The sequence below is a fragment of the Artemia franciscana genome, chromosome 17 (genome assembly GCF_032884065.1).
Source record: "Artemia franciscana chromosome 17, ASM3288406v1, whole genome shotgun sequence".
NCBI lineage: Eukaryota > Metazoa > Arthropoda > Branchiopoda > Anostraca > Artemiidae > Artemia > Artemia franciscana.
In genome coordinates this window covers 21671606-21685507 of record NC_088879.1, presented here as the reverse complement: position 1 = coordinate 21685507, position 13902 = coordinate 21671606, and the positions used below count along the sequence as shown (strand labels likewise).

Genomic DNA, 13902 nt, shown 5'->3' with positions numbered 1-13902 from the left:
GTTTTTATTTAGCTAACCCCCCCCCCCTCAATACTTCCCGTAAGTTTAACCTCGATACCCTTAGCCTTAGTACCAGCAGTAGTAGTTGTAGTAGTATTAAAAGTAGTCATATTATGCATACATTGCCTTTTGATTAGTTTAACATCCTCCTTGACATGCACTGAAAGTTTCAACTGATACGCCTTTCTGACAACCTTCATGCACATATTGTGTTTAGATTTAGTTTGAGATTCCTCCCGACAGCTTTAAGATCATCTCAACACTCCCTGAAAATTTCAACTAATTATCCCTAGCCTTAGTTGTAGTTATGGTGTTTGTAGTAGTAATAGTGGTAGTAGTTGTAGTAGTAGTTATAGTAGCATGAACATAGTGCTTTTTGGTTAATTCAACATCTGCCTCCAAATGCACTGAACGTTTCGACTTAATACCCTATGGTTTTCCTAAGATATTCCTGGTGCACCCTTTTGACAACCTGCCTGTAGGAAGTGCGTTTTCACTTAGTTGAACTTCCACGTCGATATTACCTGAAAGCTTTGCCTTAATACCTTAAGTGCTTTTGATGTCCAGGATCAAATATACCCTTTTCCCTATTATGTAGAGGTTTTATGAATTTAAATTATCGATCGATGAAGCCATTAATTGCGCCAAAGGCCCGAGAATTTTCATTCTGCATTGGCCCTGTGGCACTTATAGTAACCCACAATATGTTGCTTTGTTTGATTTTTTTTTGCCTTTCTTCATTTTGTTTGATTTGTATACTATGAATTGATTTTTTTAATTTTTTATTTATTGATTGATTATTGATTTTGTATTATGTATTGAATGTGTATTGATTTGCCATTTGTTTATTATGTATTATGTAAATAATGGGCAAATCGCATAATTTGCAGCCCATGCCCCAAGGGCTCTGGAGGCCCGTGTTATCCCCAGATAGTTCCGAACAAAATGGCTATCCAAAATTTTGATGGGATGTTTTTTCTATGTTTTTTTTTTGTGGGGGGGGGGGGTACCTAAAAAGGGTGTGAGAGGGTGACTGGTTACTCTCAGATCACTTTTAATTCTTGAAATGGGTACTAGTCCATACGAAATGGATCCAAGAAAAAAAAATGTAAATAAATAAAACATTAAAAGCTTGCTGCTCTTTACTACAGTCAATGCTAGGGCGTTGGCTAAGCTGATCATGGCGTTGGTCTTCTGAGGCTGTGTAGTAAAAGGTCTGAATTATCATGATATAATCCTTTTACTTGGAGGAGAATACAGATGGTAAAAGTTTCTACTTTTATGCTCATTTTTTCTGATTAACTTCAATTTTTTATTGACATTAATCCCTATTGCTGTCAGCTATATAAGGTAATCTAGACAATTTATTTCAGGGGAAAAAAGTTTGAGTCTATCAACGAAGATAAAATTAGCCATTTTAATAAATTATGGTGAAACCCTAGACAATAAATCAGGTATAGTCTTTTTTTTTGTCATGCTCTCTAAGCTAATCTTTATCGTCTTGCTAAATATATCGTTGTTGTCCAGTGTATCAGTCGACTCAATAGTTAATTTTCTTCCATTAATTGTGACGGAAATCTTGTGAACCATCAGCACATCGTATTCGCTCGTGATATTATGCTGCTTTTTGTTAATAATGATAGCCTACATTTTCTTTGAAACTTCTGTTTATTTTCGAAAATGCAAGTACTTGGTTTCTAATTAATCACTTTCCTCTTACGGTTTATGTTCCCTGTGCAAGATTCGGTATGTTTATTTTGTGTAAGTTTGTTTTTTGGCGTTGCTATTGTTCTAATGTTTCGGCGTTAGGAAAGGATTTTGCTATAATTTGATTGCTGAGATTCAGCTTTATCCATCTACCGAGTTATATTTTTAAAATTGGCTTTCCATTTCCTTGATATTGAACAATACATTGATAATACCTTAAAAACATGGGAAAAAAAGGGAATTGTACTTTTCTCATTGAAATTCAGATCATTCTGTATGAAAAGTTATTAGTAATGTCAGAATTTGGGCTCGGTGAATGGATAGATCTGAAGCTACAGATCAGTGCCATCTACAGCTGTAGGCCTGTCGCAGAATAGCGTGTTTTTAAGGGAACATGATCTGTTACGTGGCCAATTCACACTTCGTGATTATTTTTTTTTCAGAAGTGGATTAAGTTTATCTCATTAAATAGAATTCAAACATCTAATATGGAAAGCTCTAGGACATTGGAAAGGGTATGTAGATTCCTAGGTACTATACTGGATGATAATTCTACTTTCAAAATCTATATTCTAACTTCCTGCTAACAGTGCTGTGGATAAAGCTTTACCTGATACTCTGGGAACTGTGGTTCAAACCCTCCTTTTCCGTCCCCTTCTCTTTCGAACCTTGAGGCAAACATAGCAAAAAAAAACTAAAAGAATTTTGTGGTTTGTTGTCCTTAGTTGGATTTATGTTTTTGTTTATTATATTTTTATTTATCATTTATATTCAGATTATCCGCGCTAATATGTTTCGATATCTCGTAGTTTTAATGAAATTTAAATATTTCCTTCTTCGGTTAATTCAAGACACTTTAAATTTCACACTTATTCCACTTTAAGTCTCACACTTATTCCACTTGTTCTTCTTCTTTTTTTTTGCTCTGAAATTGTTAGGAGGCCGATATTCTTTTCTTTGCTGCAGGTATTGGCAGCAAAATTAAAAGCTAATAAATAAAATATATAATAATATATAATAATAAAAAATATATAATGTATATAAAATATATATATATATATATATATATATATATATATATATATATATATATATATATATATATATATATATATATATATATATATATATATATATATATATATATAATATATAAAATATAAAAATAATAAGCTAATAAAATAAAAGCAAAATTAAAAGCATTTAAAAAGCTGCCAAATTGTAAGAGCAAGCAACTCATTTTCCTTGGAAATGATTCCTTAAGATCCTTTAATGCTGCAACTTGTTCTTTATTTATATTTAAATTGAAAAATGGAAACTCCCTTCTTCTTTTGAGAATATTTAAGCTAATTGCCAAAATCGCGCTAATAAACCAAAGTGCAATCGCTTTGACTGAGTCCGAGCAGCCGTTATGTGGCTAAGCTTAACTTTCCTGGATGCAACCTGTAAAAGAGGAAAATTAATAATTATCCGGCTCCGTGCTAGCTGAAACGGTTAACGACAGTAAGACGAATAAAATCAATGATCAAGTGTACTCCTATGTTAACATAGCGCTTTTAAAGTTTTGTGTGCTTTTTTCACCATTGCTATCCCTTTTTGTTCTCTATCTTTGATTTCTTCTTTTCTATTTTTTAGATTATTGAATTGATTCTTTACCTATGATGTTACTTATCTTCGCTTATCTTGCATTTTGTGGGGTTAGCATTTGTAAATTACTCACAGTTAACCCATACTCTTTCAAGTAACGATCCTCCTAGCCTTTAACGTCATTTATGTCTCGCGAAAGCCAAAAATAAGTAATCGGGCATGTCAGATAGGTAATATTGTTATGCTTGAACGCACCCTTGGAAATCTATTTGCCGAAGACGAAACAGTCCGCTCTGATTTTCAGTGTGCAATTCAGGGTAGTTTAATATAGAATGAACTTCTATCGGGAATTTTTTTGTAAAATAAGTTTTATAGTTAAAGCATTTTTATTGTTTACATCTTATTTTTATTTTATAATGGTCATTTATTTAATGTAATAAATATTATATATGTAGGAATGGTGTGATTTCATTAGTAAGTGGATGATGATTTCATTGTAGAAGGTCTTACAGCTGGTCAACCTGAGATTTATATTTTATGGTTTTGATTTCCGCATAACGGATGACAGAGTCCTACGGGGTGTAATTACTTATTACTTACGTTTATCCGTCAAGTTAAAATTTAAAACTAAAAGAACTCTGAACTTAGAGCTATAGGTAGAAATAAAAATACAAATTTTGTAAATATTGTCTATTTTCACCCCATTTACGACTGTTATCTTTTATTTTTGACATTGGACTGTTATACTGCTTATGACACTAGTGACATAAGTTTTTTATGCCTTTCCATTTGAATTGAGCAAAGCTATGCTGTTCTCGGGGCTAGTAGATTTGATGTCTGTAATGGCGCATTCACAATGAGATCTAGCTAGCACCGAAGTTTGTTTTACTTATACTTTTTTTTTTTAATTTAGCTAAGGCCAGTCGATTCGTAGATGGTTCATTGTTCATCTTTAGTTGCATAGAGAAAGAAAATCAATGGGAAAGAAAATATTGTTATGAATGGGTATGTGAGTTAAATCTCGGCGTCAGCTAAATCACAATGTAATTAGGTCATATAGGTCATAATTTTTGCTTTAGCACCAAACATCCGATTATTATTAAGTTCCAATTTTCTTTGGGTGGTGCAACTAAACCCAATTCTGCAAGTGTAACTATCGTTGGATAAATTTGGCTAAAAAGTAAATCAAATCTATGGATTTCTTTGGCTTAGCTGTTAATTTAAAAGGATCATTGATTAGCTGAAAGCAGTTTCATAGTCAGTAATGATTTGCATTGGGAGATAACTATCTTTTTTTTTCATTTTGCAACAAAAGACATGTCATTTTATTATTTGGTTCTTATTATATTTTTATTTTGCTTTTCTTCTAGAATTGAATTCATCAGCAGCTAAGAAGTTTGTTTTGGATTTGGAATTAAGAAGGCCAGAGGATGTCACTAAATTGTCTCAATCAGTTATTGACTCCCTTAGTAATTTTCTTCTGCCTCCTAAATTTTTGAAAGTTTTAAGTACTCCAGTTCCTGGAATTCTTGTAGGTAAGGCATTTGTTCGCCATGTTTAGTAATACCTGAATCTCTTTGGCATTTTTATTCTTTAATGGCGGGCCATATGGCCTTTTCTCTAGCTATTTTCTCTTTCCTTATTTCCCAGTTTTTCTTTATGTATAACATATTTCCCCAAATGTGGCAATTGAAATCGACATCCTCTTATGATATAATTTTTTTTGTCTTTGATTTATTTACTATCAAAGCCCAAAACAAATGAAAAATTGTTGATGTTACTAATACAAAGACCGTAGTACATACTCCATGATAAATATAGACCCAAAATTTGAAAAATGGGACTCAAGTCCAGCAGCTAAGAGGTTTGTTTTGGATCTGGAATTAAGACGGTCAGAAGATGCCACTAAATTGTCTCAATCAGTTATTGCTTCGCTTGGTAATTTTCTTCTGCCTCCTAAATTAACTTCTCAAGTTTAACTTCTCAAGAATTTCAATGTGCCAAAAGCTGTCTATATTATTGCTCGTTTAATACTATTGAGATGCCGAATCTATAGTTTTGTTGTTTTGAGCAGGCTGTTAAAGGACTATTCGTCTACTAAAACAGCATCCTAATTGTTTTTGCGTGAGTTTTTATGTCTTAAATAAAGTCTTAGTTTTTCAAAATTCTGCAAATATTGGGAAATATTACGAGTCAGTCTTTTTTTAGCCTTGTTTCATAGGTGTATGTTGCATTGGCTGCGATTCAATTATTTTTGTTTGTTTTAGGTATCAAATTCGTCCTAAACATCTATAAAACGAACTTAATTGTTTTAATTAATGATAAACAGCCGCAAAATTTGAAAAAAGGGATTGTTTTTGGCGGTGAAAAATAAATTCAGACAAAACAGTATGATTATTTCAGGACCATCTTTGGAACCCTATGTCAACTGAATCTGATTCAGTTCAAAGATACGTTGTTACTAGCTAAAAACGAGGGAAAATGACAAATAACGTTTCCCCCCATCATTTTTTATTTATAAAGTTTAGTATATAACTTTGGACGGTTGGGCTTTTCCGATTATAGTTCAAATTTTATCTTCACTGTTTGGATAAAACTGTTCTGTTTTCGTATCTTTCATACCTTCCTATAGGGGCTGGTTTGATACCATATTGCACTTGGTGCTATCAATGTCGATTTAGAAAAGGTATACGGGAAATAACCTTCGCTTCATATCAGCCCTATTCATGTCGCTATGACTGTGCGTTCCTTGTTATGACCTTGGGCAAAAAAAAATGAAAAAATAACTAGTTTCGAAGTCCAAATTTATGTCTAAATTTCGAAGTTTCGACAGCATGGAATTTAGTTAGCTTAAAAGTCTGAAACTATGTTTTAGGAACTCAGGTGTAATTCGAATTTAAATCACTCAGTTTATTAGGTTTTGCTTATTGCCTCAGAGAAAAATATATCCAATACCGAAATGTAAATAGAATTGTTAATATCGTGGTAGCCAACTTTCTAAATCGGTAACATGTAAACGAGACTCGCTTAAGCTCCAGGCTAGTAAACTTCTCAATGACATGTTGAGCGTCGGTAAGTTCATGTAATCCATTCAAGAAACTTTTTTATCCCACCAAAATAGTTTGGAATCCATTCTCGATCTAAAACTTTTACTGCTGATGATGAACACTGTATAAGTGTTCGAAATATCCTGTTAAATAATTTTTGTGTATATTCACTGTCAATTAAAAGGTTTCATCCCTATTTTGAACTGTTTTACTTTCGTCATGGAAAGGCAGTGTGGTCTTCGAAGTTATCTGCACCTCATATATTAATGCATATTTCTGAAAGGTTCTATGTGTGTACCAACCTTAGTTTAAGCTGTACATTATACTGCTCATGACTCAACCAACCTAATAAAAGTGAGTGAAAGTGTGTTATTAAATTAGTCGACATTAGATCCTAGTTGAGTAATTGGCTACTGGGAAAAGAAAGAAATGGAGAAAAATTCTTAGTAGAGCTGTATTGATATTTTTTTTTAAATAAAAGCAGCGGCATAGATTTATATTTTCATTTTAGAGAAGGGAGGGGTATCAAAATCTAGGGGAGTGAGCTTGTCGTTTTTAAGTTGTTCAATGAAAATACCAATAAAAACTATTTTTCAAAGGTAACAAGCCCCCCTCCCCTCCCCCCGAAAAAAAAAGAAATATTTTCCAAGATGTAGTTGGAGGCATATGTCCCTCACCTTTAATTGTTATCACTGAATAAGGCAGTAAGTTGCAACCATACACGCACTAATCATTATAGAAAATTATTATTAATAGACTCGGTACTTTAACCTTTGAGCCATAAATCAAAACTAACGGTTTGTTTTATGGTCGTTTTTAGGCAAATTTATTAAGGTCAAATTGGTGAAATAGAGTTGAGGCAATATAGTAGTAGTTAAAGATTATGCGAGAGTTCTTTACAACTATTATCTAGATCTACTTTAGTTGAAAATAACATTAAAACAAAAGGAATTAACAAAAGAAAAATTATAATCAGAAGTCTCTTTTTGGTTGGCTAGAATATCAATTACGGGCTCATTTATTTAAAAGGCGGCGACTAGATATTACGTTTAATGCCCATTCACAGTGATACTTTACTATTAACATTATTTAGCTAGTGCTAATTTGAGCCAATTATATTTCTCATAGATTTTTTTATTGGCTAAGAAAGTTTATGAAAAGTTCTGATTGGCTCAAATTAGCGCTAGCTAAATCCTGATATTAGTAGAAAATCTCATTGTTAATCGGCCTTTTAGTAAACAAAAGAAGTGTTTCAGTGGACGTACAAATTGAAAGTGATACTTCGACAAAAACATCCATAAAAATAGCGGAAATCAACTGACTGGGCGTAGTTTCATGTACTGGAAGGCTTGTGCAAAAATAGGGTTTTACTGAAGGAATGAAAAAATAAGACTATTGTTCTTATGTAGTAGAAACATAAAGTGTTTTACCATGTGTTTTTTTTTTCGCTTAATTCAACAAGATTTCCACAAAATAATACCCACTGAATGATTTTGGTTGTAACCGAGATATTTTATGATTATTTTGTTCAGAAGCAGATAAGTTTATAGAAAGAAATATTTTATTTCTGGAGTTTAATCTTTATTTTGGAGTTCAATTCAATTTTAATGTCTATGAATATTACGGCTGGCGAGAGCAATAAATTATCTCCTAAACAGTCTGTTAATTTATATGTTGTCTAATGACTTTTCAGGTACTAAAACAATAATTTTGCTTGCTTTTTTGGGTTTTTTATTTTTAGTATGATTTAAGAAGGATTTAAGTTTTATGCTAAAATTGTCAAAACCTTGACCAGTGAAAGACCATTGACAGTATTTTAGCTTAATATGTTATTTCTTGAAGAATACTTAATGTCTTTTCGGCTCCCTGAACATTATTCTTATTCTTTTTCGTTTTTTTTTTCAGCCAAATGCTATTTTTCCATTACCCTAGAAACCTAACTTCAAAGGAGTAGCAAAACAGAAAACACATTTTCTTGTTACTTGTTTATTTTTGACATTCCCTCATTTGTATTTTTTTTTTTTTTTTTTTTTTTTTTTTTTTTTTTTTTTTTTTTTTATTTATTTATTCAGAAAACTTACAACTTATAAGAAGGAATCCAAGTGACATTTGCTCTCATTGTAGAAAATAAATTGATTTTATCCAAGTGACTTTTTGAAGCTTGTCGCTCTGTCCTGCACGATAAGAATTGTTGAAGCGTAATATATGTCAATAACTATGAAACTAGCTCTGAGCTTCTATCAGATTAACTAATCAATTTAGGAGATTAATATTAATTTTAAGGTTACTTAAGAGTAAATCAGTTTTATTTTTCCAACTATAGATTTGACAAAACAGGTCATTATTGGAGCTTATCACTACATTTTAAGTACCAAGCTACTGCCTGGCACTTAAACCGCTTGTTTGTTTCGCCACGGCAAAGTGTTTAGCTTTTGAACATTTGGATTGTTCTACCTGTTTGTTGGAATCTATAATAAACTTGTTTCTAAATCGTGTATGACAGAGAATCTGTTTTGAGTGAGTCATGGGATGTAGTACTTGTTTATTTAGAAATGGCAGCAGAACCTTGGAAAGAACGAGCTACAGCTATAAAGATGATGGGAATGGGTAGCAGCGTTTGCCTTAACCTTTCCCCCTTTACTTATCCCTTCTATTACATTCGAATCTGGTTTTTTTTTTCGTTGTAACTTTGCATTTTATCTGTTTATTTTGATATTTGTTTTACTATATGTTGTTTCTTATGAAGGATGTTCTGGTTGTAAAGTGCTATGGGAGCAAAGATCCTTACTTTTTTAACTATTCTATATTAGAAAACACATAAATAGACTTCTAACTACGCTTCACCCCACCCCTCAAGAAAAATTTGGAATTTTTCTTCAACGCGTCATATTTTGTCATTTCCCTCTCCTCAATGTGTTACTGTATACTTGTAAGATTTGAATAATGATTGTTTCTAAGATAATTTTACGACGGAACTTAAAAAGTTAATATAAAGCTATGGTAAAAGAGAGAGGTTTAATGCAAGAATTAATTTTTCCAGGTGATTAGATAATTGCGATAACGTAGATATTGATTTCAGATGCTGAATGTATACTAGATAGAAAATTTCATCCACTCCCATTAGACCGTTATGACCTGTCCAATCTGGAATGTCAACCAATACCCCGTGACGTGTCGAGGTAGGTGTATTTCTGCTTCTATATGTCCTCTATATATTTCTACTTATGTATGTCTTCTCAGTTTCTTTTTAAGTTCAAAAAAATACAGATTCCAATCATTTTAATATTTCTGCTTCCAATGATTCTCTCTCTCTCTCTCTCTCTCTCTCTCTCTCTCTCTCTCTCTCTCTCTCTCTCTCTCTCTCTCTCTCTCTCTCTCTCTCTCTCTCTCTCTCTCTCTCTCCTCTCTCTCTCTCTCTCTTATTACTTCCAGTACAGTTTTATGGAGTTTGTAATTGTTTTTGCGTTGATATGATAGAGGCACATGCCTTGTTACAGGTGGTAACTATATATTGATACATTTTATATTTTCAAAAGCTATTAAATCTTATTATGAACTACTTAATCCTTCAAGTCTTTAGTCGTTTGAAATTCGTTTTAATTAAGTGACGTCGAAATCAAATGAAACGAAAAGCTATTTTAGCTATAAATAGCATTTATTGATTGCATCAATGCAGTTTATTATTTTCAATAAACAACAAAGCTGATAAAGTAAGGAAGTTAAATTGAAAAAAGATAAGTTCATAGAAATGGAATCAGTTGAAATTCCAGATAGAATAATTTATGAATTTGATCTTACCTAAGGAGTAAAATCTTTATATCCTGTATAGTCGCATCACCTAACTAAAATTTGAGGCTTTGATGTGTAAATTTTAACCCAGCATTGGCGCACGAACGGTGATTTGACAACTCTCGTATGCGTACCCCTGTTCATGCAATGTTATCTAATTCAGGGAAAGTCTAATATATTCAAAGTGCTATGTCTGACTATAGTTGGGACCGGTTCTAAAATCGTCCATATTCTAACGTGTATTCAGAAAACCAGATTGTTGAACTTTTTTATAGAGTTCGGGAGTAATTGCTCTCGTGATTTTTCTTCTTTTTTACTGCGAAATATTACTTAACAAAATGCATATAAAAAGACTCAGTATGCTGCTAGTCCTTTTGCCATTTTGTTGTCAAAATTGTTTTAATTTTTTTGTCAAAATATGTCAATATGGGCAGTAAGTTTTTATGGCCCTTGATATTAACCAAGTGACATTTAGCAATCGCAAATTCTGTCGGTCTGTCGGTCGGTCTGTCTGTCGGTCTGTTGGTCCCGGTTTTGCTACTTTAGGCACTTCCAGGTAAGCTAGGACGATGAAATTTGGCAGGCTTATCAGGGACCGGACCAGATTAAATTAGAAATAGTCTTTTTTCCGATTTGACCATCTGTGGGAGGGGGTGGAGTGGGGGCCCATTAATTCGGAAAAAATAGAAAAAATGAAGTATTTTTAACTTACGAATGGTTGATCAGATCTTAATGAAATTTGATGTTTAGATGGATATCGTGTCTCAGAGCTGTTATTTTAAATCCCGACCGGATCCGGTGACATTGGGGGGAGTTGGGAGGGGAAACCTAAAATCTTGGAAAACACTTAGAGTGGAGGGATCGGGATGAAACTTGTTGGGAAAAATAAGCACATGTCCTAGATACATGATTGACATAACCGAAACGGACACGCTCTCTTTGGGGTAGTTTGAGGGGGGGGGGGGTTAATTCTGAAAATCCCGGTTAATTCTGAAAATTCTGAATGAGGTATTTTTAACTTACGAACGGGTGATCAGATCTCAATGAAATTTGATATTTAGAAGGATATCATGTCTTAAAGCTCTTATTTTAAATCCCAACTGGATCTGGTGACATTGGGGGGAGTTTGGGGTGGGGGAACCTAAAATGATGGAAAACGCTTAGATTGGAGGGATCGGGATGAAACTTGGTGGGAAAAATGAGCAGAAGTCTTAGATACGTGATTTACATAATTGGAATGGATTCGCTCTATTGGGGGAGGGGGGTTCATTCTGAAAAATTAGAAAAATGACGTATTTTTAACTTACGAAGGAGTGATCGGATCTTCATGAAACTTCATATTTAGAAGGACCTCGTAACTCAGATCTCTTATTTTAAATCTCAACCGGATCCAGCGTCATTAGGGGGTGGGGGTGGAAATCTTGGAAAATACTTAAAGCGGAGAGATCAAGATGAAACTGGATGGGAAGAATAAAAATCTGTCTAAGATATGTGACTGACATAACCGGACCGGATCTACTTTCTTTGGTGGAGTTGGGGGGGGGGGAATTTTGAAAAATGAGGTATTTGTAACTTACGAAAGGGTGACCAGATCTTAATGAAATTTTATATTTAGAAAGATATTGTGCTTTAAATCTCTAATTTTAAATTCAGACCAGATCCTGTGACATTGTGGGGAGTTGGAGGGGGGAAACCGGAATTCTTGGAAAACGTGAAAATTGGGGTATTTTTATCTTACGAATAGGTGATCGGATCTTAATGATATTTGATATTTAGAAGGAATTCATGTCTCAGAGCTCTTATTTCAAATCCCGACCAGATCTTTTGACATTGGGGGGGATTTGGAGGGGGAAATCTTGGAAAACACTTGGAGTGGAGGAATCGGGATGAAGCTTGGTGGATAGAATAAGCAAATGTCCTTGATACGTGATTGACGTAACCGTACTGGATTCCCTCTCTTTGGGGGAGTTAGGGGGAGGGGTTCAGTGATTTGGCGAGTTTGGTGCTTCTGGACGTGCTAGGATGATGAAAATTGGTAGGCGTGTCAAGGAGCTGCACAAATTGACTTGATAAAGTCGTTTTCTCAGATTCGACCATCTGGTGGGCTAAAGGGAGAGGAAAAATTAGAAAAAATTAGGTATTTATAACTTACGAGTGGGTGATCAGATCTTGATGAATTTTGATATTTAGAAGGACATCATGACTCAGAGCTGTTATTTTAAATCCTGACCGGCATTAAGCCTCTGATTTTCCTTTTAAATCAATCTATTGATTCTTAGAATTTTGTTAGAGCTCATTTCATATGAGCTCTTGGCTCTTAGCTCTTCTTGCCTTGTCACAAGTGCCATATGAGCTCTTAGCTCTTGTTAGTTTAACTCTCGCTTAAAGGCATCAGTAGATATGTCAAAATAAATTATAAACCTAATCAGAACCCTTAAATTTCCCCTTGTCTCCTTTAACAAAATCAGAAGTTTATATAATATATAAGACAATTACCATTTGAAGTTACAAAATGATTCAATAAATTTACAACTAGTTAGGAATAGAAACCTCAGTTACTTCAGTTTGAGCTGTTCTGTCATTTAATTGGAATGTCTAACTATTTGACCCTTAGACCTAACCCTTTTAAATGGGTGGATTAAAAAAAAAAATTATGGATCTTGTTTTCATTTAGTGCTAAATTTTCCAAATTGAAAAAAAAGAAATTGGGGAATAAGACGAAAACGCTGTCAAACACTGAAACTCTACCCTTCCCCCTCCCGTAGTGTGCCTGATTTTCAAGCTCTGGTTCTTATTGATGTGTCCTTCTCCAAATATTGTATTTTCCTTATTTTTGCTTGTAGGCACCACAAATTGGCAGTTGCTTTAGATATTTCAAAATGCAGTATTGGATTTATTTTGTGTGAAATGACTGTTATTATTTCCAGGGTTGCTGTAGTGGTACTAGGTTATAAGGATCTCTGTTTAGGATCAGTTCATCCAATTGGACTGTGTTCCTTGTATAGAAGACTCTTAGAATCTAAAGGTTACAAAGTGGTAACAGTTCCCTCGATTGATTTTCCAGTCCAGTCAACGCTCCAGTCGAAACTGAAGTATCTAGAACAAAGGCTAAAAGAAGCTTGTGATTATAAGCATGGAGATCTTTGAGTGATTTTTAGGTTCAAATAAATTTGTTTCTTTGTCCTTCTGCGGTATTATTGTCTACCTCACTTTTTTTTTGCAAATCTAGATGCATTTGGGAAACGGTGATGTACTCTGTAAAAATAGTTACCTAATTTAGAAAAATATTACTGTTGACCTTTTTAGTCAAGTACATAAAATGGAATTACAGATCTAATTTTAATTTAAAATAATCCGTTGCTATTACGCTAAATTATACTAGACAAATATTCGAGATGAGACGGCTTTCGCTTATGAAAACTGTCATACAACTAAAATAGAAAATTCCTATTTTTAAGCAGTATTTTCACTTCATTTCTCTCTTATTGAATATCCGTCAGTGCAACCCGCCTCCTGTCCAGTCCACTCAGCTAGCCAAATCTTCAGAGCTCTCAAATGGGCTTGGTGGAAGACCTTGAGGGAATCTATACCCTCTCCCACCAGCCCAAAGTCCTATGCCCTGCTTCCCTTAGCATCTCGACAGCATATCAGCATATCCCTAAGCATATCATTCCCCGTCCCTGTGCCTTCACTTCTGTCCTAATCAAATCTTAATCAATACTGGCAAGCTGCACAACTAACAGCCTCCTTTATTCAGAGTTTTACCTAAGTC

General features: G+C 33.8%; 1 protein-coding gene across 1 annotated transcript in view; it reads left to right on the top strand.

The window, feature by feature from the left end:
• The window catches only part of LOC136037997 (FAST kinase domain-containing protein 4-like), a gene marked incomplete in the record, with an annotated part of 31258 nt that extends 17944 nt beyond the window's left edge, over positions 1-13314 (top strand). Inside the window, 4 exon segments of the mRNA XM_065720911.1 lie at positions 1374-1454; positions 4665-4829; positions 9421-9520; positions 13058-13314. Of these exon segments, the coding sequence (XP_065576983.1) occupies positions 1374-1454; positions 4665-4829; positions 9421-9520; positions 13058-13277 (566 nt within the window).
• Positions 13315-13902: the final 588 nt, after the last annotated feature.